We start from the raw sequence: 23,320 nt of genomic DNA, 5'->3' as shown, positions 1-23,320 counted from the left end.
TTAGCGGTTTAACACGCGTAATAGTGCGCGCTCTAATTTGCCGGCCGCGTTAGCCTCTACCGCCTCCTCTTGAGCAGGCGGTATTTTTTTGGCTAGCGAGGGGGGTTAGTGCGCGCTAAAAAGTTGCGTGCAATAAAGCCGCTAACGCAGCTTTGTAAAAGGAGCCCTATGAGTCTGATCAGTGGCATAGTAAGGGGGGCGGGGGTAGACCACCCTGGCGCTGTCATGGTAGGGGCACCAGCATTTCTCCTCCTCTTTGCCCCCTCACCTACCAGGTATGGGGGCGAGAAGGTGTGTGCATGGCGGGGAAGGAGTGGGAGGGACGGAGAAAAGAACAGAGGCACCAGCACCCCGGGTTAGCCTATAAATGGAACTACATAAATGTCTGTCCTGTTTTTATGCAATAATCCATGACTGATTAATTGATGAATATTGACTTAAGCAGCCATGTGTTAGCAGGCTTAAAAATAACTGGATATTCAAAGCCAAAGCCCACACAAGTCTCGGCTTTAAATATCTGGGACTAATGTTGTCAGTAGTGAATATCGACACAAGAAAACAGGAGACGGTTACTTCCCAAAACTTGGAAAGTAGAAAAAACAGCGACGGAAGACTCTGGTGCTCAATTAAATTGATATGTCATGACCCGACATGATCGTGTTTCGGCCCAAAAGGGCCTGCCTCAAGGAGTCTATTATTAGAATGTCTAATATCTTCCTAAAGGTGGCATAAATCTCTCTCTTACAACGTAGCAATTGGCTCTACAAGCCGGCGCAGCAATTCGTATTGGAAAAAACTCGGCCCACTATAAGAAACCTCCTCCAATTGGAATTTTAGGATATGTATTTATGGGGTGTGCTTTGGGCTTATATTTATGTAGTTCCTTTCTGGGGTTTTACTGTTTGGTTTTTTTTTGTTATTTAATATTTATTGAATTTTTCAATATAATCAAGCATAAAACTTGTACAGAAAGGAAATTCAGCATGAAATTAATACAATTGAAAACATATATAAAGAAATATCAAATATAAGCATAAATTTCACTCAAGTCCTCAATAAGATCCAAGAGGGGAAATAGGCGAATCAAAGTAATTATATATAAACCAAGTAATAACTAGTTGAATGAGATTAAAGAACCCTTCCTTAAACTAAGCACTTTCTTTCTCCAGAGATGCAGTTGAAAGAAAGGTTGTCAGTTGAGATGGCTCAAAGAAAACATATTTATGAGAATGATAATTAATAACACATTTACATGGATGTCGCAAGTAAAAAGTCGCCCCCAGAGATATAACACCAGGTTTCCTTAACAAGAATTCTCGTCTCCTTCTCTGTGTGTCCCTAGCCAAATCTGGGAACATCTGAATTTTACAACCTAAAAATTATTTTTGTTTATTTTTAAAGAAAAGTCTCAGCAACCAGTTTTTATCTGGTGCGAGAGCTACTGTCAAAAGTAAAGTGGCTGGGGTCACTAATTCTCTATCAGACATTTCCAAAATATTAGATATGTTCAGGTCCCATTTTCTGTTGTTGTTGTTGTTGGTCTTGAGTCTTATTTGGAAGGTAATAGACCTGTGTAAATGGTGGTAACGACTCTTCAGGAAGTTCCAATACTTCCGTCATATAACGTTTCAGCATTTCCCTTGGGGCTATCATAGAAACCCTAGGGAAATTTATCAATCTGAGGTTATTATTACGAGAAAAATTTTCCATTGCCTCCATCTTCCTTCTTAGGTTAATATTGTCTTTAATTAATGTCTCAGTAATTTGTTGGGAGACTTTTAATTCTTGACAGACATTCTGTACTGAAGTTTTTGAGTCCTCTAATCCAGTCTTTAAGTTTTTAATCTCAGTCTCATGGTTATTAAGTTTCTTTTCTAGTTGTTGTAGTTGTGGGTTAATAGCTCTTGCCAAATTGGCCACAAGATCCCACAGAGAATCTAATGTAACCTCTCGGGGCTTTTCAAGTTGAAAAGTTTGTGATTTTAATTTAATTAGCTCACCCTCTGGCAACTTGTCTTCAACGGCAGTCTGTCGAATTCTCTCATCCCCCAGCGCTTCCTCCTCAGTCTCCTCGCTCAGACTCCTCTGCACCGGCAGGGAGTCCTGCAACACAGTTCCCCCGTTGTTCTCCTTAGCCTCCGGGAGGAGGTGAACTCCGACCTCAGGAAGTACCTCCTCTCGCGGGGAACTGGTTGACTGAGGGCGTGGGGGAGGTGCTCTTGCTTCGGGGCTCAACGATGTCTCCGGCCCCATGGAGAGCGACACAGACGCGCCTCCACTGTGCGTCTCCCGCGGGGAACTCCCCAAAGCCGCCGGTGTGCCCTGCATTCTCCGCATCAGCTCCTCTATATTCCCGAAGACGGCCGTTCTGGAGCGCTGCGAGGCTCCAGCAGCGCTGCGTCCCCTCCTCTTCGGCATTGTTCAAAACAGGTAAAAAATTTAGAAGTACACGGAGATTTTAAGGAGCTTCAGGGAGAGTGAAACTCAAACAACCTCTCGTGCGGCCATCTTGGATCGAGTCTGAGGGTTTTACTGTTTTTATTATGTAAACCGCTGAATGAGTTTACTATTAAAGGCGGTATATCAAGTGTAATAAACTATAAACTGTTAAGTGGTTAGCACTGAACTGGAAACCAGCTATTTGGGGTTTGTTCCGGGGGCAGAATCAGTATTTGGCCAGTTAAGTGCACTTAGTCAGCCAGGTTAACTGCATAAAAGTCAGTCCTATCTTTGGCCCCTTTTTACTAAGCCGTGGTAGAGTTTTCTACCGTGGCCCAGAGTACTACATGCTCTGACGCTGCTCCAATGCTCATAGAATTCGATGAGCGCCGGAGCAGTGCAGTAGCATTTAGCACTTCGGGTCATGGTAGAAACCTCTACCGCAGCTTAGTAAAAGGGGGGGTGGATTATGCGGTGGCCCATAATCAGACAAGTGACCGCTCTGCTCCCGGAAGGCCTCCAAATTAGCCAGTTTCCAGTTCAGCGCTAAATGATTCCTTTCAGCAGCAGTAACCGGCATTAAATATCCGTGTTTAATAGTGGCAGCAGTCAGCAAAACACCGATTGCCACTGGCTGAATCTCAGGCTCTTTCAGTATAAATTTAGGCATTTCAGCCCTAATAAAATTTTCAAAGAGACCAAGTCAGGATCCTAATTCTGAAAGTTGAATATCAAGCCCAAAGTCTCTTTGAAAGTTGAGGAACTGGCTCTGGATTGGTCTGATGCCTTGCTAAAGGAAACCTAGAATGTTAATTTGAGATGGTTAAAAATAAATAAATAAACATGTCTATATTTGATAACCTGATTAAGGATAATGAATGTATTTGAATCTGTCCTTCAGTAAGCAAGTGAAAGCTCGTTAAAGTATATTCAATTGGAATTAGATATTAAATATTGATAATTTTGTAAGCAATAGTATACCTTTGTAATCAATTCAAATTCCTCATCTGAAGCGGCAGTTCCCATCCTTTTTCCTCTTGACGGCAACTCAGGCAAATGTTCTGCATAAGCGAAAGGATCACAACCAAAATACAGCAAAGCACAAGTTTGTTAAATCTGAGCTTCATGACAATTGTATGTATTATTCAACAAAAGCACTGAGTAATTCATATATATATAAAGGTGACTTTAAAAAATTGACACTGAATGGTATTCTATAATGGGCGTTTTGGAATCGGCAGCCTTTGTAGAATTGCGTGTAGTTTATAGTTTATAGTTTATTCAATTTTTGATTAAACGCTTTTTCGTTTCTTCAAAGCGTTGTACAGAATAAAAATAACTTTACAGAAAAAAGTAAATAAAACGTTTAATACAAACTTTTAAGATCAACATGACTGACGTATTAGGTAATTATAGACAAGCATGCAATAGACACGATTGGTAAAGGGGGTAAGAAATACAATTGATGAAATAAAAATAAGAAACATTTAAGGTAAACACAAAAGGAATTAGGGGAAGGGTATAAATTAAAAAACAAGTATTAATTATTTAATCTCTGAAATGTGCCTTTTTTTTTTTTTTCAGTTAAAAGCTTCGTTAAAAAGGAAGCATTTTAAGTTACTTTTAAATTTTTTTAAGTTTTTTTCCATTTTTAAATGTAGTGGAAGAGTGTTCCAAATTGTAGGGGCTGTAACTGAAAAAATTGAGATACGGCGTGTGCCGATATTTTTTAGGGAAGGAATGTTGAGGTTAAATTGAGATATGGACCTTAAGGATCTTGGTGGGTCGTATGGAATCAGTAATCTGTCTATGTAGCTCTGGGATCTGCACTATACTTTGGTCGTGAGAAGTTACACCAACTGAAACCAGGTTTAAATCCAGTGTGCAAGCTGGGTGTGGAACCGCACTGTTCTATAATATTGCATGTATTTTAAGAGTCCCTCTATGGCCACACCCCTTTTCCAGATCCACGTGAGACATTTAAACGCTACCCTAGAAATGTTCACAGGAGTATGTTTTCACTTGAATCTGGTGTTTCTGCCCCATTTTGGTGCTTTTCTGGTTAGTGATGTCGTTATGAGAGCTGTAGAAGCCAACAAGCAGCAATGGTGACTAAAGCACCAGGATGGGATTACGTGTAAACTGACTTGTTAGTGTCTCTCAGCCCTTGTGTGTTTCAATGAAAGATATGAAATGTCCACGTCCTTAGCATACTGTCCTGTAGGCTTTCACCCTCATTGCCTTTTGTGTGCATTAGCCTTATTCATGCTGCTGTGTGTAATATGTTCAATGTCTGTGGGGTGAAGGCTTCAGGGCAGAATCGTTTTCCCAGGCAGAGTTCCAGCCTACATTTGTAGTCTGTAACTATACAGTTTGCTACCAAGACTCAACCTGGGCAGAAGTTCAAAGTGCTCAGGTTAAAGTAAGGATAGGAATTCAAAACCATTGCCCACATTGCTTTATTTAAATTGGATCAAGACTACATGTATGCATAGGAAAAATGAAAAGAAAGCCAGTGGCATTATTTACTTGTAACCAGTGTTCCCTCTAAGCGGGCGGGTGTTGTGAGCAAACTTTTTTCACTGTGAGCTAAAAATATCGGGCGCCAGCAAGTTATGAGCCAAATAAATATGTTGCTTTCTACCACAGAACTTCCTTACGTTTGTATGGAATCTATCCCCTTTCAACTTTAGAGAGTGCCCTCTCGTTCTCCCTGCCTTAGCTACTAAGTCTATTCCCTTCAGTACCTTGAATGTTTCTATCATGTCCCCTCTCAATCTCCTCTGCTCAAGGGAGAAGAGGCCCAGTTTCTCTAATCTTTCGCTGTACGGCAACTCCTCCAGCCCCTTAACCATTTTAGTTGCTCTTCTCTGGATCCTTTCGAGTAGTACCGTGTCCTTCTTAAAGTACCAGTGCTGGACGCAGTACTCCAGGTGAGGGCGTACCATGGCCCGGTACAGCAGCATGATAACCTTCTCTGTCTCTTCAGTCCAGCATCTGCCCCTTCCATTCACTGTCTGTCTTTCCCTGCCATCTCTCCTCCTGCCCCCCCCACCCCCCAATTTGGTCTAGCATCCATCATCTTCCTTCTGTTCCCCTCATGGTCTGGCATCTCTATCCTTCCCTCCCCCCTGTGGTTTTTAGCATATCTCTCTTCTCATTTCCTCCACTCAGATCTGATCATTCTCTGCTCTCTCTTCCCTTTTCTTCTCTGGTCTTCCTTCTCTATTTTCTGCCTCCATCTAAATTAAATTCTTTCTTACTATTTAGTCCCGTTTCCCTCTTTTCACTGTGTCTACACACAGCTTGTCACCCCTTTCCCTCACCCCTCCATTATCTTACTATTTTCTTCCCCCTTTATTTATCTCCTCCTTCCATCCAGTATGTGTTCTTTCCCCACTTCCATTCAGCATCTGCTCTCCCTTCTCAACTGACATCCATCTGCCTTCTGCTCTCTCTCCCTTCTTCTCACTTCCATCATCTGTCCCCTTCTCTCTCTCTCTCATCTCCTCCATTCCATCATCTGCCCCTTCTCTCTCTCTCTCTCTCTCTCCCCCCCCCCCAACTTCCATCATCTTCCCCCCTTCCCCTCACCTTTGTGGGTCACTTTCTTTCCCCTGAGGGTGGCTCATGTCACAGGGGAAGCTTTGGCCGAGCAGAACCGCTTGATTGACAGTGGAACTTACTTGATTGATGTCGATGCTGGGGCCCGTTGCCGTTTGAAGGAAAAAAAAAAAGGTGGAAAAAAGGAACCTGTAAAGGCGAGAGGAAGGGAAACCTCCAGGACAGCTGCTTTTTGCCCTCCTTCAGCGGCCCAAGAGTTCAGACCAGCAGCGGCAGCTCTGTATGCTTTTAACTTCGGCACAGAGCTGCCCCTAATCAATAGTTTAGCGCGGTTTCATGAGGCAGCCTCGGGGCCTTTGATAGCCGGCCCGCTTCGATGATGCGATGTGGGCCGGCCTAGCAAAGGCCCCGAGGCTGCCTTATGAAACCGCGCTAAACTATTGATTAGGGGCAGCTCTGTGCCGAAGTTAAAAGCATACACAGCTGCCGCTGCTGGTCTGGAGGTGCGGAGACAAGGCAGGAGGCAAACGCGGTGGAAGGCAGGAGTCCCGGCACAGCGACTGCAACAGGAAGTTGCAAGTCAGCTGACGCCGGCCTTTCGTTGCGGCGGGGACCGAATCCTTCGCGGACCGGCAAGATTTTGTTTGCGGACCGGCGGTTGAAGAACTGTGCTCTACACTGTGTGCGCTGTGACGAGACACTTGTGCGCTGCGAGGTAATATTTGGGGCCGGAAGTTGTAACTGTCATTCTTTAACAACTTCAGCTCATTGAAGTCACACATAAAGGTCACACAGCTACATTCAGTGTGTCCTCCAAGAAATGTCTTTTAAACATATGTTTGAAAAAGTTTTGCACATGTACAGTCACATCAAATGCTAGTTAATTTAACAATGAGTATATCGAAGAAAGCAAAAGAAGAGAAAGAAGATGGGGGCTTCTTTTGTTTATGAATTATTCAGGAGCTGATATGACCTTTTGGTTTACTACTTGGGATCTAGCTAGGGGAGTGTGTGGCGCAGTGGTTAAAGCTACAGCCTTGGCACCCTGAGGTTGTGGGTTCAGAAGCTTGGGGGGGGGGGGGGGGTTCAGAACTAGTCCCTAATAAACTTGGTTGGTAAACTTGATGTGCTCACGGTCATAAAAGGGTTCATTTTCAAGAAAGATAAACATCCAAAAAATAGCATAAAGGGGCAGATAGATGTTTTTCTCGTCCAACCCATACTGCTCCTAGTGACCTTGGGCAAGTCACTTAATCTCCTCATTGCCCTAGGTACATTAGATAGAGTGTGAGCCCACTGGGACAGACAGGGAAAAATGCTTGAGTACTTGAAAAAATTCATGTAAAACCATTCTGAGCTCCCTTGGGAGAACGGTATAGAAAATTGATCCCCCCCCCTTTAATTGGGACCTTGGTTTGCCACTGTTAGGAACAGGATGCTGGACTTGATGGACCTTCAGCCTGTCCCAGTATGGAAGTTCTTATGTCCTAATGATCCTAGCTTCTGAAAATGTCATTGCAATATTCAGTTCCACTGAAGCTACTTTTCTTAATGAAAGGGCCACATTAAAATCTTTCAGCATGTGTAACCTTTTATGTCATAAAGCTTAATTTTCAAATTGCAAGAAGTCAGTATGTATTTCCTCAATATGAAACTGAATTAGCAGATGCAATGAAAGGCTGCTAAATTAAGAAACAATACTCACACACAAAATGTTAGACGTGACAATGAATGCCAGAAGGGGCCAATATAAGGGGTTGTCATTTTGGAAGTTTCATAAGAGTGCAGTATGGATTTTGCACACACAATTGTTAGCATCCCAACTAAGGACAGTTATCTGTTAATCAGTGCCAATTAGCACCAATTATAGCAATAGTCAGCTAATTATTAAATTAAGTTACTCACTTAAGTTATTTTACTTTTTACTTTGCATGCTAAGCATATTTGTACATGCAAATTTATAGAACTAGGGGATAGTCACCAGTGGCAAGTACCATCTATGAAGATTCAGTACCGTCACCTACCCAAACAGTAGAGGGCATTTTAAAAACATGTTCATTGCTATGGCTAAATACTGGGCCAATTGTTTTAGCACTTTTAAATTCCAAACTCAGGTTGAAGTTCATTTAGCTCTTTAGCTCATATCCACAAACTGTGCTTTGAATATTCCTGCTATAGAGATTGTCCTGTAGAAAAACAGAAAACTTCTCTCTTCCCAATGAAACACTGTCAGTAGTTGCACACAGTCACTAATCAAGGCTATTCTATCTTGTTTAAGAAACTGGAAACATTAGCAGTCTTAGAACTCAGTGTCCAAATCATTACCTCCTTTCAGGCTTGCCACCTGAATTGAAACACGAGGAGCATAGTTGCCAGTGAAGAACTGTGTGTCTACATCAAACCCATGAATAATACCTGGTACACCCAGCTGAATGATACACCAGTCATGACCTAGTAAGTAATAAAAATAATTCAAAATATGACTTCTTTTACTGGCTTTAATATGTGAAAGAAAGCGTACAGAAATGTTATTCAAGAGCTTATGACCCATTTATCACATGAAATGCACAGTCTGAAGGGATTTTCTTTTTTTTATTTATTTATTTATAATTTTACATTTAAATATCAAGTATAAACTTGTACAGAGAGCAAAATTTAGGCCAAGTTTTAAAACCAATTGGAGGAAATTTTTTTAAAAAAAATTTAGGCCAAGAACTTGTTACAAAGAAAATGCAACATTTAACAAAGTACTAAAACATGCTTAAATTTCAACTCAAGTCCTCCCTTTATCGTATCCAAAATGTAACAAAAAGTGAGATTTTAATAGGTAAGATATATGTAAGAAGACTAACAAGACTAATTTAACTAAACTCAGGAATGTCCCGTCATTTTTTTCCTTTTATCTAGGGCTTAGCTCTTAACCTTTTCCTTTTTCAGTCGTGATAACGACAGGAACATTGTCAGCAGGAAAGGTTCAAAGAAAATGTATTTTTGTGAAGAATAATGCACAATACATTTGCATGGATGGCGCAAGTAAAATATCGCTAACACTCCAGGTTTTAACAGTAAAAATTTTCTACCAAGTCTCTGGGTATCTCATACCTAAAAATTGCTTCTGCTTGTTTTTAAAGAAAAGTCTCAATAACCAGTTTTTATACGGTGCCAAAGCCACCGTTAATAGCAAAGTTGTAGGTGTCGCCCTTTCCTTGTCAGATAGCTCCAATAATGTGGAGACATTCAAAGATTCCTGAGCAATTTCTTGCTGCTGTTTCTGCGGATTATTAGGGAGAGAGTAAACTTGTGTAAATGGAGGTATCACTTCCGACGAAATCTCCAAAATTTCTAACAAGTATTTCTTTTTCTCCCTAGGGGTTATCATAGTAACCCTAGGGAAGTTCACCAATCTTAAATTATTGATGCGAGAAAAATTCTCTAAAGATTCAACCTTTCTCCTAAGATTTGTATTGTCTTTAATCAGTGTTTCTTGAGTTTAAAGGGATTTTCTACTCAAAGAAAAGCAGTGCTTGAATAAGAATTAATATTCTTCATATATTACTAAGGATAACAATTAGCATTATTTTCGCAAAAGGCAAGTTTGATCACGTTTCCCCACTCCTCTCCAAGCTCCACTGGCTCCCAGTATACTCCAGAGTCCTCTATAAATGTGCCTGCTTAGCCTTCAAGATTCTACATGGCGTCCTTCCTCCCGTTATCCCACTCTTCTGGAATTCATCAAACCCGCTCTCTTCTAGACCCTCCCAAAAACTGAAACTATCTTTCCCATCTATAAAAGGTATATCCCGCGCAGGAAAACTTGGAACATCCCTCCCCTTTAGAACCACTGAACTCTGGAACAACCTCTCATCCCCGCTCAGAAATTCTAGCTCCTTCCAATCCTTCCGTAAACGCTTGAAAACTTGGCTCTTCTCAAAAATCTAATCTCCTCCCGTTCTCTAGTACCCTGCCCCTCTCTATCCTCTCAGTCCCTCTCCTATATCCCTTCTTTGTAATTCCTTTCCTCTTAACCTCTGTAAACCGTACCGAGCTCTGCGCATGCGGAGATGGTGCGGTATACAAACCTAATGGTTTAGTTTAGTTTAGTTTAGCATATAGGGGTGTAGTTATCAATATGGGCTAGCATTAAGACGTGTTATTCTACCACTATCTAATAATATTTTAGTACAGGTCACATTTTATGCAGTGAGTTACTAATAACCCCAGTTAACAGTAAAATGACTTAACAGTAACTTCTCCTCTCCCTCTCCCACCCCCACCCCACTAAATGCTACTTTAGACAAGGAAGGAACAAATAAAGGTTTCTCAGGGAAGCCTTCATCTATTGTGGTTTACTAAAGGGTTCTTTTATTTAAGCTCCTTGATGTAGAATAGTACAAAACTGTTTTTGTCAGTTGAAATTCGGACTACATAGCTAGGGTTACCATACACCTGGGAAAACCTGGGCCTGGACAGTTTCTTTAAATGGGGGAGTCTCTGGATTTAGCCAGCCCACAAGCCCACTTAGTTTGGCAGGGCTGGCTTACATCCTGGGCATGGAGCACCAGGAGACAGAAGATAGCACTGCCCCCCCAGGGAGGTTCCCTCCCCTGGCTCCCTGGTCTTTCTGTACCCTGGAGCCCGATGGCACCCACAGCAGCAAAGGGACAAGAGAGAACTGCTTCCCAGTGACTCCAAGCGCCAGCGAATCAAGTTTATTTAAAATTTCTTATACCGCCTAATCAGACTTCTAGGAAGTGTATAATTTTAGTAAAAACAGATATTATAACTATAATACAAATTTAGAATTAATAGACATCTTTAGGGGTAGTTAATACATCCAAGGACGCTTTAACCAAGGACAAACAGGAACAAAAGGAAAAAAGGTTGGAACTACAATATTATAGAGAAAGAGAGAACAATTAAGGAAAGTACACTGGGAAGGGTTTTTGTGTTGGGAAACAAAATGTTTTGCCCTTACAAGGACACTTAGGTTTCAAAGGCATCGACAAATAAAAATGTCTTTAACTTTTTTTTAAATTGCATTAAAGAAGATTCAACATGTAAATAGTTAGGAATAGAATTCCAAAGGGAGGAGCAGTCACTGTATAAAAATCTTCCTGAACCCACCAGTGGCCAAGATACGTGAGTGTCACAAGCAGAGAAAATCATCTCTCGGGGCAGGAGTGGTTACAAGAGAGGCAGAGTTGACATCGGAGAGAGATTCAGTACCATGGGGAAGGGACAGGAGAAAGATAGAGATATTGGTGTTTGAATACTTTGGGAAGAGTGTGGCGCAGTGGTTAAAGCTGCAGCCTCAGCACTCTGAGGTTGTGGGTTCAAACTCATGCTCATTGTGACCCTGGGTAAGTCACTTAATCCCCCTATTGCCCCAGGTACATTAGATAGATTGTGAGCCCACTGGGACAAACAGGGAAAAATGCTTGAGTAAATGCTGAATAAATTCATGTATATTGTTCTAAGCTCCCTGGAGAGAACAGTATAGAAAATTGAACAAATAAATTAAAGAAACGGTAAACAAGGAAAAGAAACTGGACAGGGACAGAATATTGGGACAGAGATAGAAGAATGGCCTTGGAGGCAAGGGAAAGATAGAAAGATGGAAAGATAGGGATGGAGCTGAGTCTGATAAGGTGATGAGATGCAGTGGTGGGTAGATGAGAGCTGAAAGGAAATAGGTGAAAGTGTGTGATGCATGGGGTTCATAGACTAAAGCGCATGGGATAACCGCGCGCCGACAAAGCTGCTCGGACAAATGCGTGCAGGACATCAGCGTGCCAGATTAAAACTTAACTTAAAAGCGCTTCAAGGGGGGGTTTGGGGGGTAACCCCCACTTTACTTAGAAGTGGTGCCACTGCCGTTGGGGGGGGGAACCATCCCCCCCCATTACAAAGGAAAGTGTAATTTTTCCCTCTTTTGTAAGGAATAATTACAGTTTTCTCTCTAAGTAGAGGTTCCCCCCCACCCCCAACGGCAGCGGCAACACTTCTAAGTAAAGTGGGGGTTTTCCCCCCATACTCCCCCTTGGAGCGCTTTAAAGTTAAGTTATAATCCAGCGCCCTGACGTCCTGCATGCATTTGTCCGAGCGGTTTTGTCGGCGCCCGATTGTCCCACGCGCTTTTGACTCATCACCGATGCATGGTAGGGAGTGGGTGGGGCTGGAGTGGGGTGTAAGTGGGGCTGGGGTCCTGTGTACAATTTTTTTGTCGTCACAAATATGGTAACCTTACACATAGCTATGAATTGGGCTTTTTAGAGGCCTTTCCTAGGTTCCAAAGCCTTACCTTGGGCCTCATTATTTAACATGCCCATGTTTAAATTTCATGATCTCGTCTGAATCCCTCAGCCACAGCCAGAGACTTTGCCCTCCCTTGTCAATCAGTAACTGAGGGAGAGAAACATTCCTTTTTTGATATATGTGCAGAAGACTGTGTTTGACTGGTTTCATTCTTTCCTTTCCGATCGCTCATCTACGGTTATCTTTAAAGACACAGTTTCAAAACCTTATACCACTAGTTACGGTATTCCTCAAGGATCAATATTGTCACCACTTCTATTTAATATTTTTCTTTCTCCTCTGCTTTGTCTATGTCAATCAATAGGCTTTACTACTTTCACCTATGCCGACGATGTTCAACTGCTTCATTCACTGAATCCAGATAATAAAAATGAAATAATTGAAATAAATAGAAAACTAGGAGATATTAAACAATGGCTTAACTTAAACATGTTAGCCCTAAACGTACAAAAATCCAAAACATTATTTTTCCCTTGGAAAAAAAGATATAAACTTAAATGCTCCGTTTACTCTAGATAACGTTCAATTAAATTCAGTAAGATCCCTAAAAATATTAGGAGTTACAATAGATGATAGGTTATCCTTCCATGAACACATTACTAATACTGTCAGAACATGTTTCTTCAAATTGCGTATGATCCGATCAATTGCCAAATTTTTAGAGCCAAAATCACTAAACATACTGATTCACTCATTAATTATTTCAAAACTTGATTACTGCAACTCTTTATTAATAAATGTTACTCAAAAAGAGAAAAAATGTCTTCAGATAGTTCAAAATACGGCAATCAAATTAATACACAACCGCAAAAAATTTGACCATGTTACACCACTCTTGATCGAATCACATTGGCTCCCTATTACCCATCACATTACTTTTAAAATCTTACTTTTAGTTTTTAAAACATTGACTACAAATGAACCCCCAATTCATCAATAGATTACTCATTCCATATAGTACTTCACGCTCTTTAAGATCCACTGATCAAAAACTTCTAACAGTTCCATCACTAAAAGTCATTGGAACTCGTCGCACTGACATCTTCTCTGTAATAGCCCCACAATTATGGAACAGTTTGCCCCAGTATCTCAGAGTAGAAAGTGATCTGAAACAGTTTAAAAGCAGCTTAAAGAGTTTCCTTTTTAAAGATGCGTTTAATGTGTGAACTTAATCAAGGATTTTTATTAAAATTTTTCTTTTTTACCTTTTTCCCTGTGATTTCCCTTCCCTGTTGTATTTTTACCATTTATGTTTTCTTTAATATATACGATTGTAGTTCTACCCTTTCTTTCCTCATGTGTCTGTTAGTTTGTATGACTTTATTTATTATTCTGTATGATAATGTGTTACATTTATGTATTTTTTTATAATTAATCTGTTGTATCTATTTTTTATCTGTAAATCGCTTAGCAATTTAAATTAAGCGATTCAACAAGTTAAAAATAAACTTGAAACTTGTTTGTTTCCCTGGCCAAGCTCTGCTCATGTGCAGGTCCAGCCCCATGTGTAATTGATCTTTCTGGTCAGGCCCTGCCCCACATGGGCTGAACAGAGCAGGGGTATAGATATAATATGCACCATAGTAAAAATCCTCCTGTGTTAGAAATGGCAAGTAGGTGAGAATTAGCATCAAGCTTTTTAGCATTGTAAATGTAAAGATTAAGATGTAATAGTTTTCTTTCATAGAAACATGATGGCAGATAAAGGCCAAATGGCCCATCTAGTCTGCCCATCCGCAGTAACCATTATCTCTTTCTCTCTCTGAGAGATCCCACATGCCTATCCCAGGCCCTCTTGAATTCAGACACAGTCTCTGTTTCCACCACCTCTTCTGGGAGACTGTTCCACGCACCTACCACCTTTTCCGTAAAAAAGTATTTCCTTACATTGCTCCGGAGCCCATCACCTCTTAACTTCATCCTACGTCTTCTCATTACAGAGTTTCCTTTCAAATGAGAGACTCGACTCATTCACATTTACATTACGTAGGTATTTAAACGTCTCTATCATGTCTCCCCTCTCCCGTCTCTCCTGGTCGACGTCGTATATCTAGATTTTCAGAAGGCGTTCGACAGGGTTCCACATGAACGCCTACTTGAAAAATTGCGAGCCATGGAATTGAGGGTGATATACTCATGTGGATTGAAAACTGGTTGGCGGATAGGAAACAGAGAGTGGGGGGGTGAATGGACAATACTCGGACGGGAAAAATGTCACGAGTTGAGTGCCACAGGGTTCGGTGCTCTGGCCTGTGCTCTTCAACATATTTATAAATGGCTTAGAAATTGGCACAACGAGTGAGGTGATTAAATTCACAGACGATACAAAGTTATTCAGAGTAGTGAGAACACAGAAGGATTGCGAAGACCTACAAAGACACATAAATACATTCGAGGAATGGGCCGTGAAATGGTAAATGAGGTTCAGCATGGATAAGTGCAAGGTGATGCATGTCGGTAACAAAAATCATATGCATGAATACAGAATGTCCAGAGCTATACTCAGAGAGAGCTCCCAGGAAAGAGACTTGGGAGTACTTGTAGACAAGTCAATGAAACTGTCCGCGCAATGTGCGGTGGCGGCGAAAAGGGCAAACAGAATGCTAGGAATGATTAAGAAGGGGATCACAAACAGATCCGAAAAGGTTATCATGCCGTTATATGTCCCCATCTGGAATACTGCATCCAACACTGGTCGCTATACATGAAAAAGGACATAATACTACTCAAAAGGGTCCAGAGAACAGCGACAAAAATGGTTAAGGGACTGGGGGAGTTGCCGTACAATGAGAGGTAGAGAAACTGGGCCTCTTCTCCCTTGAAAAGAGGAGACTGAGAGGAGACATGATCAAAACATTTAAGATATTGAAGGGAATTGACTTAGTAGAGAAAGAGAGACTGTTCACCCTCTCCAAGGTGAAGAGAACGAGAGGGCACTCGCTAAAGTTAGAATGGAAAAGATTCCGTACAAATGTAAGGAAGTTCTTCACCCAGAGAATGGTAGAAATCTGGAACGCTCTTCTGGAGGCTGTTATAAGGGAAAGCACCCTTCAGGGATTCATGACAAGGTTGTATAAGTTCCTACTTGGACAGAACATACGCAAGTAAGGCTAGACTCAAATAGGTCACTGGTCTTTGACCAAAGGGCCGCCGCGTGAGCGGACTGCTGGGCATGATGGACCACTAGTCTGAACCAGCAGCAGCAATTCTTATGTTCTTATGTCCCCATACGCCTTATTACGTAGACCACACACACCATTTTAGTAGCCTTCCTCTGGACCGACTCCATCCTTTTTATATCTTTTTGAAGGTGCGGCCTCCAGAATTGAACACAATATTCTATATGAGGTCTCAGCAGAGTCTTATACAAAGGCATCAATACCTCCTTTTTCCTACTGGCCATACCTCTTCCTATGCAACCTAGCATCTTTCTAGTTTTCGCCGTCACCTTTTCAACCTGTTTGGCCACCTTTTAAGATCATCACATACAATCACATCCAAGTCCCGCTCTTTCGTCGTGCACATAAGATCTTCGCCCCCTGAACTGTACCGTTCCCTCGGGTTTTTGCAGCTCAAATGCATGACCTTGCATTTCTTAGCATTAAATTTTAGCTGCCAAATTTCAGACCATTCTTCAAGCATTGCCAGGTCTTTCTTCATGTTATTCAATCTTGTGTCTTATTGTAAATCAGGTTTTGTGCATGTCATTTTTAACTTTAACTTTTTTTTAATTTGTGTTTTATAATGTTTATTATGAGTCTGTGCTCAGTGTATGGATATGAACATCAGCTCCCTGATCTCTTGAACATAGTAAATAATTATATTTAGAAAAGCAATTAGAGACATCAATTTTGCTTCAAAGAATCATATCACAGTTAGCCCCTTGAAAAAAAATGATCATAAATTGATATTTCCCTTTCATAGAGGCCCTTTTACTATACTACTAATGTAATTAATATGTGCTAATGCTGTCCATCCAATATTCAAAGCATTTTAAGTGGCAGGTGAGGCTTCTGGGAGTTACTCAGAGTTATTCATAGTTACTTCTGGGAGTTATTCAGAAATAGTACCTGGATAGCCAACCTGTTAACCTAGGACAGTGATCGGCAAACCACAGCTCACGAGCCGCATGAGGCTCTATAGCCACTTGAGTGTGGCTTGCAACTCAGCTAGCTAGAGCAGGGGTGCCCAACCTGCTTCCCTTCCCCGTAAAGAGGACGCTGAAGTGCCGGGCCAACCAACCTTCGCCATCCGACATCAATTCTGATGTTGGAGAGGAAGTTCTGGGCCAGCCAATCGCTGCCTGGCTGGCCCGGAACTTCCTCTCCAATGTTAGAATTGACATCGGGTGGGGAAGGTTGGTCGGCCCGGTGCTTCAGCGTCCTCTTTACAGGGAAGGGATGTAGGGAGAGCTCAGAACTCGGTGGCAGCCTGTTCCCCGATGGTGGCGGCGGTGGCAGCCTATTCCCCCACGGCGGTGGCAGCCTGTTCCCTGGCAGCGGTGGCGGCCTGTTCCCCAATGGTGGTGGCTTGGGGGAGGGCAGGGAGAAAGAAAGAAGGGGGGCAGGGAGACAGAAAGAAAGAAGGGAGATGGGAGACAGACAGAAAGGAGGCATGGAGAGGGAAAGATAGGGAGACAGACAGAAAGGGGGCATGGAGAGAGAAAGACAGAAAGAAAGAAAGGGGGCATGGAGAAAGAAAGAAAGGGGGCACGGAGAGAGAAAGACAGACATACAGAAAGAAAGGGGGCATGGAGAGAGAAAGAAAGAATGGGGCAGGATGAAAGAAAGAAAAAGTTGGGGGAGGGAATGAGGTCTGGAGGAGAGGAAGCATACAGGAGGATGAAAGAAGGGAAGAAATATTGGATGCACTGTCAGAAGAATAAAGTGCAACCAGAGACTGATGAAATTACCAGCCAACAAAGGTAGGAAAAATGATTTTATTTTAAATTTAGTGATCAAAATGTGTCAGTTTTTAGAATTTATATCTGATGTCTATATTTTGCACTATGGCCCCCTTTTACTAAACCACAATAGCGGTTTTTAGCACAGAGAGCCTATGGGCATCGAGAGCAGCGCAGGGCATTCAGCGCAGCTCCCTGCACTAAAAACTGCTATCGCGGTTTAGTAAAAAGGGAGGGAGTATATTTGTCTATTTTTGTACAGTTGTTACTGAGGTGACATTACATAAAGTCATCTGCCTTGACCTCTTTGAAAACCCGCGGAATACAAATGATAATTAACATTTTCTCTGCGTACAGTGTGCTTTGTGTTTTTTTTAAATTTTATTGTTGGTAGATCATTTTGACTTGGCCATGAAGGTAAGGGGGAGGGAGGGAGGGGAGCTGCTAAAAGACATCTAGTAATCCTTGCAGGCTTGACTGTGCAGGGAATTATTTTTGTAAAATTATGTTTTGTTATGTGACTGGCATTATTTAGACTTTAATTTCTATGAATGAATAGAATGAAAATGATATAAAATTGCTTGCTTGTTTTTATGTGCATGCGCTGAAGGGAAGTGGAGAGAGAGTGGGCTGAGCACGCTGAAGGGACATGGGGAAGAGATAGTGGGGAGAAGACGCTGATTTATAAATTGACAATGGTACAGAATAGTGTTTCTTTTTATACTTTAATATACAGTGGTGCCTCGCATAACGGACGCCTCGCACAGCGAACGCTGCGCACAACGAACTTTATGTCTTGATCCGTACAACGAACTTCGTTTCACACAACGAAGTCGCCCGAGCTGCATCCTTCCGCGCAGGCACTGCGCTTAACTGCCCTCTCTCCGCCTGGCTCCCTCTTGCCCCCCCGACTCCCCGACACGATCGGGGCAAGAGGGAGCTCAAGCCCTCTTGCCCCCCGACTCCCCGACACGATCGGGGCAAAAGGGAGCCCAAGCCCTCTTGCCCCGCCGATTCCCCAACTCCCCGACAATATCGGGCCAGGAGGGAGCCCAAGTCCTCCTGGCCACGGCGACCCCCTAACCCCACCCTGCACTACATTACGGGCAGGAGGGATCCCAGGCCCTCCTGCCCTCGACGCAAACCCCCCTCCCCCCAACGACCGCCCCCCCCAAGAACCTCCGACCGCCCTCCCAGCCGACCCGCGACCCCCCTGGCCGACCCCCACGACACCCCCAACCCCCTTCCCCGTACCTTTCTGTAGTTGGCCGGACAGACGGGAGCCAAACCCGCCTGTCCGGCAGGCAGCCATCGACGGAATGAGGCCGGATTGGCCCATCCGTCCCAAAGCTCCGCCTACTGGTGGGGCCTAAGGCGCCTGGGCCAATCAGAATAGGCCCGGGAGCCTTAGGTCCCTCCTAGGGGCAGGGCCTGAGGCACATGGTCGGGTTGGGCCCATGTGCCTCAGGCCCCGCCCCCAGGAGGGACCTAAGGCTCCCGGGCCTATTCTGATTGGCCCAGGCGCCTTAGGCCCCACCAGTAGGCGGAGCTTTGGGACGGATGGGCCAATCCGGCCTCATTCCGTCGATGGCTGCCTGCCGGACAGGCGGGTTTGGCTCCCGTCTGTCCGGCCAACTACAGAAAGGTACGGGGAAGGGGGTTGGGGGTGTCGTGGGGGTCGGCCAGGGGGGTCGCGGGTCGGCTGGGAGGGCGGGCGGAGGTTCTTGGGGGGGGCGGTCGTTGGGGGGAGGGGGGTTTGCGTCGAGGGCAGGAGGGCCTGGGATCCCTCCTGCCCGTAATGTAGTGCAGGGTGGGGTTAGGGGGTCGCCGTGGCCAGGAGGACTTGGGCTCCCTCCTGGCCCGATATTGTCGGGGAGTTGGGGAATCGGCGGGGCAAGAGGGCTTGGGCTCCCTTTTGCCCCGATCGTGTCGGGGAGTCGGGGGGGCAAGAGGGCTTGAGCTCCCTCTTGCCCCGATCGTGTCGGGGGTGCCAGGGACCACACGGAGTCACCCACCGTACCACCCGATTCGGGTAAGCGCAGGTATCGGTGGGTGGCTTATTTGCGGGGGGGTGCCTTATTTTACATTTTTTTCTAAAAAGGGGGGGCTGTCTTATTTGATGGCCCTGCCTTATCGGGGAAACACGGTAGAAAAAAAAAAAAATGAACAGTTAAGTCCCAGTTTTTGCCGCTGAGACTCTGCCCTCTCTCACTGTAAAATTAGACTCTACTTAGTCTGTCTTTAAATTTAAAAAATGTGTGTTGTTTTAAAAAACAATTATGTTTTTAGATGTATCTAAATAAAAATAATAACCAAAAATTTATCTTTTTTTATGTCATCTTAGCATATTTTATGCTATAGAACGAATTATTTTTTTTTACATGTATTGTTATGGGAAAACGCGTTTCACATAACGAACTTTTCGCATAACAAACTTGCTCCTGGAACGAATTAAGTTCGTTGTGTGAGGCACCACTGTAAGTTCAGTATAAAACTATTCGAGGGATCAGATAGTTTGCGGGGACGGGGCGGGAAGGGAGACAAGTTTTTTTCCCTGTGTCATTTTCTAGGCTCTGCCACGAATCAATTTTGACTACGTGCAGGCGAGCGGAATGTCAGTCGGGTTGACGTAGCCGTTGTAGTGCAAGCGGGCGCGGGGTACGGCACTCAAAAGAAATCTTAATCGTTGTACTGCTGATCTTTGGCTCTTTTGACTAATGAGTTTGCCCACTGACCTAGGACAACCTTTTTTCTGTCCTAATTTAATATCGATAGTATTAGGATAACTTCTGACTCTTCCCCAGCACTGCCCCTGGACCACTTTGATACTAATCACATAGTGCTAGAGCAGGCTGCCCAGATTTTTAGCAGCAGTATCTAGGTAAATGACACTAAAAATACAGATTAGACCTCATGAGCAAAGTTCTACCTGATTAACTCCTGAATATTAACCCTACAATGATAATGTTCAACTGCAATAACGTTCTTATTGATCTGCACATGTATTTACCTGGAATCCTTTTTCTCCTTGTCTCCCATCCATCCATCCACTTGCCAAACTCAGTAAATAAGTCTGCTTTAAATTCTGGATCCTGTCTCTGCAGAAAAAAAATGTTTTAGGTTGTTAGTTTTAAGCATGCTCATTTTCCTTGCAAAAGATTAACTGCAGCAGATGTGTCATAATCAACACAATTAAATATGAATATTTGATCTGGTCAATATTCAAAATTATTTGTGCAGTTAACTTCAAAGTTAACTACATACACTGAGAGGGTTGCATACTTGGGGTCAGAACCATAGTTATTTACATAGAAGCAGTGACATAGTAAGGGGACACGAGGGGGAGGTCTGCCCCAGGCGCTGTCTTTGTGGGGGCGCCAGCTCCCATTCTCCTCTCCACCCTCCACTCCTTCCCACTCTTTCCCTCACCACGCGCACACCTTCACTTCTCCCTCCCCCCTGTACCTCTAGCTCTTCGCTGGTGTTGGCAGCATCTCCAACCTGCTGCTCGCGCCAGCATCGGCTGTCCCTCTGGGTCCCACACCTAGGAAGTAATGTCAGAGGGAGAGCCGACACGGGCAGCAAGTTGGTGATGCTGCTTGCACTGAGAAAATTAAAGAGGTATGGGGGAAGGAAAGGGGGTGCACGCATGGCAGGGAGGGTGGGGAGGGAGAAGGGCCACCGCCCATGGGCACCCCTCACCCTCACTACGCCACTGCATAGAAGAGGGAGGGATTAGAGATGTTGGACTGGATTTTACATTCTAATATTTGCCTATTCCAAATCTGAGCTGAAGGTGAATTGCAGTCGGGTTTGCAAACTATTCCTGTCCAAGAGGATTTGCCATCTAAACTGTACCTGAGATTATGGATGGTGAGGACAAACTGAATGCAGATATCCTTCTGTTCAATCCTACCCTACTATCCTACAAAACATGGTAGTTCTTCCCTCCTTCCCTCATTGTCATGTTTCAGCCAAGCACATATCCCCTCCCTTAGTTCAAATTTGCAAGCCACTTAGATGCATTTATTTATTTGTTATGTATTTAAGAATTTATATAGAGTTCCTATGAGCGTCGCGAGCAGCACAGAGCATTCAGCGTAGCTTTCTGCGCTAATAACCGCTATCACAGTTTAGTAAAAGGAGGAGATACTGCTTTAAACCAAAGCAGTGTACAATCAACATACAAATGAATAAATACATCTGACACAACACATGTTATTTCAGACAGAATTCTATAGACAGCATTTACAACATGTGGGATAACAAATCCCTAATAAACTTGGTTGGTAAACTTGATGTGCTCAAGAAAGATAAACATCCAAAAAATATCATAAAGAGGTAGATAGATATTTTTCTCACCCAACCCTTCCAATTCAGTATTTTCAAAACTTCTGTTCTAGATAGATATCTATGCTGTTCATGCACAGTTCATCTAATCCTCAAGGGAGAATACTAGAGGCATGGTTTGTGTAGGACTAGGTCAGGCTTGTGACGTGAACATTTTTCTTATAATCAAAAGGTCCTCCAGCATCATCCCCAAAGTTGTTTCAACTTGTCCAGCCATCTGATTGCAGGTTCCTTCAATCTTTCCAAACATGATGTCCTTCTCCAATGATCTTTCTTTTCTGATAGTATGACCAAATTTGGGCTTCTTGTGACATAACCGGTTTGATCTCTTCCAGAATCAATTTGTTAGTTCTTTCTGGCAGTCCACGACACATATAAAATCCTTCTCTAACACCAAAGCTCAAATGAGTCAATCAGGGCCTTAGGCCCTTCCCTGATGCATTCTAGGATGCACTGGGAAGGCTCGTCATTCTGAAGAGGCAGGCCTGCCAGCCAGAGGGATTAGGCATCCCTCCAGCCGGCTTTGCTTATAAAGATACGGTTGGGTGTCTGGGTGGGGAGTCTTGCATGCCTCCTGCTGGGAATGTTAGGAAGTGCTGGCAGGATGGAATGGGCATCCCTCCTACCGGGATTGTTTTGGGGTTTGCAGCAGGAGGGATTGGGCATCCCTACTGCTGCGGACAGTGGGAGGGGGGGTTTAGGAGTGATGGCGAGAGAGAGTAGGAATCTCTCCTGCCAGCTGACTTATGGTGGGGTTCGTGGATTCCCTGCCGCGGTTACTCAGCTGATCGCGGCAGGGAGATTTCTTTGCCACAATGAGTTTAGCAGCTGTGCCTATTTGAAATGTACACCAGCATTTTTCTGGCCTACATTTCAGTCGCCTATCGCGACCCTAGGGATGTGCCTAGGGCCGCTTAAGCTCACCTAAGGCCACATCTAGGAGAAATCATGCCCATGCTCAGCCTTAGGCAAGCTTAAGCGTCCCTAGGTGCCTCCCTGCACTCACAACAGATGTCTACAGTGTAGGCAGCCTGCATCAGGGTTTTTTGGGGTGTTTTTTTTAGAAAAAGTGCATCCCGATTGGCTGGTTAGACAGCAGTAGGATGCCTTCTGCCACCTACAATCGGGACGCTGTTTATAGAATTTGGCCCTAAATGCTTCTGTGTTAATTTCAACTACAGTAGTGCATGGTAATGGTCATTTTCATGTGGCACCTGCAACTGACATGTTGGGATTGCCCCCCACTTATAACTGTGTTAGTGTTGTTGCACTTAGTAATATCTTGCTTTATAGCATGTTTTGTATAAATTCTAATGCACTCTCGTAAAAGGGCCTCTCAATTGCTTGTGATGTGAGGTAAATAAGGTGCTCTAAAATAACGTAATCAAAATAAGAATTAAGGGAAAGGAAAGAAAAGAAGTGGCCATGTTAATTCAAAGATAAGATAACGGTTATTCACTCAAAAAGTTAAAGCAATAGAATTGCCCTTTCTGCTGAGTCAATTCATGTAGTTGAATCTCCAAGCTGGGTATTAATGGTGTTGCTACAGGATGAGTGTAAAGAAATGTCAGATATTCCCTTGTTATGAACCACAAAAGTGTCCCTTTAAGAGTGTTTCTCAGCCCTGTCATGAATGCGCATCTACCTTGGATTGGTTTTCAGACTTCCCAATCTATGCAAATGTACTTCATGCATGTTCCAACAAACATAAAGGGGAAAAATTCACAAAAATCAAAAGGACAAAGAAGA

General features: G+C 43.4%; 1 protein-coding gene across 3 annotated transcripts in view; it reads right to left on the bottom strand.

Moving 5' to 3' along the window:
- Positions 1-23,320, bottom strand: part of ALLC (allantoicase) — an 83,307-nt gene that overhangs the window by 38,006 nt on the left and 21,981 nt on the right. For 2 of the 3 annotated variants that reach the window (XM_033939012.1, XM_033939013.1), the window contains exons 4-6: positions 20,232-20,319; positions 8,329-8,454; positions 3,421-3,500 (exon numbers count right to left, since the gene is read on the bottom strand). In XM_033939012.1, the coding sequence (XP_033794903.1) occupies positions 3,421-3,500; positions 8,329-8,454; positions 20,232-20,319 (294 nt within the window). The remainder of the gene's footprint in view (positions 1-3,420; positions 3,501-8,328; positions 8,455-20,231; positions 20,320-23,320) is intronic. The other variant, XM_033939014.1, reaches the window with a different exon arrangement.

The sequence above is a fragment of the Geotrypetes seraphini genome, chromosome 3, assembly GCF_902459505.1.
Source record: "Geotrypetes seraphini chromosome 3, aGeoSer1.1, whole genome shotgun sequence".
Lineage (NCBI taxonomy): Eukaryota > Metazoa > Chordata > Amphibia > Gymnophiona > Dermophiidae > Geotrypetes > Geotrypetes seraphini.
This window is presented reverse-complemented; position numbering and strand designations above follow the sequence as displayed.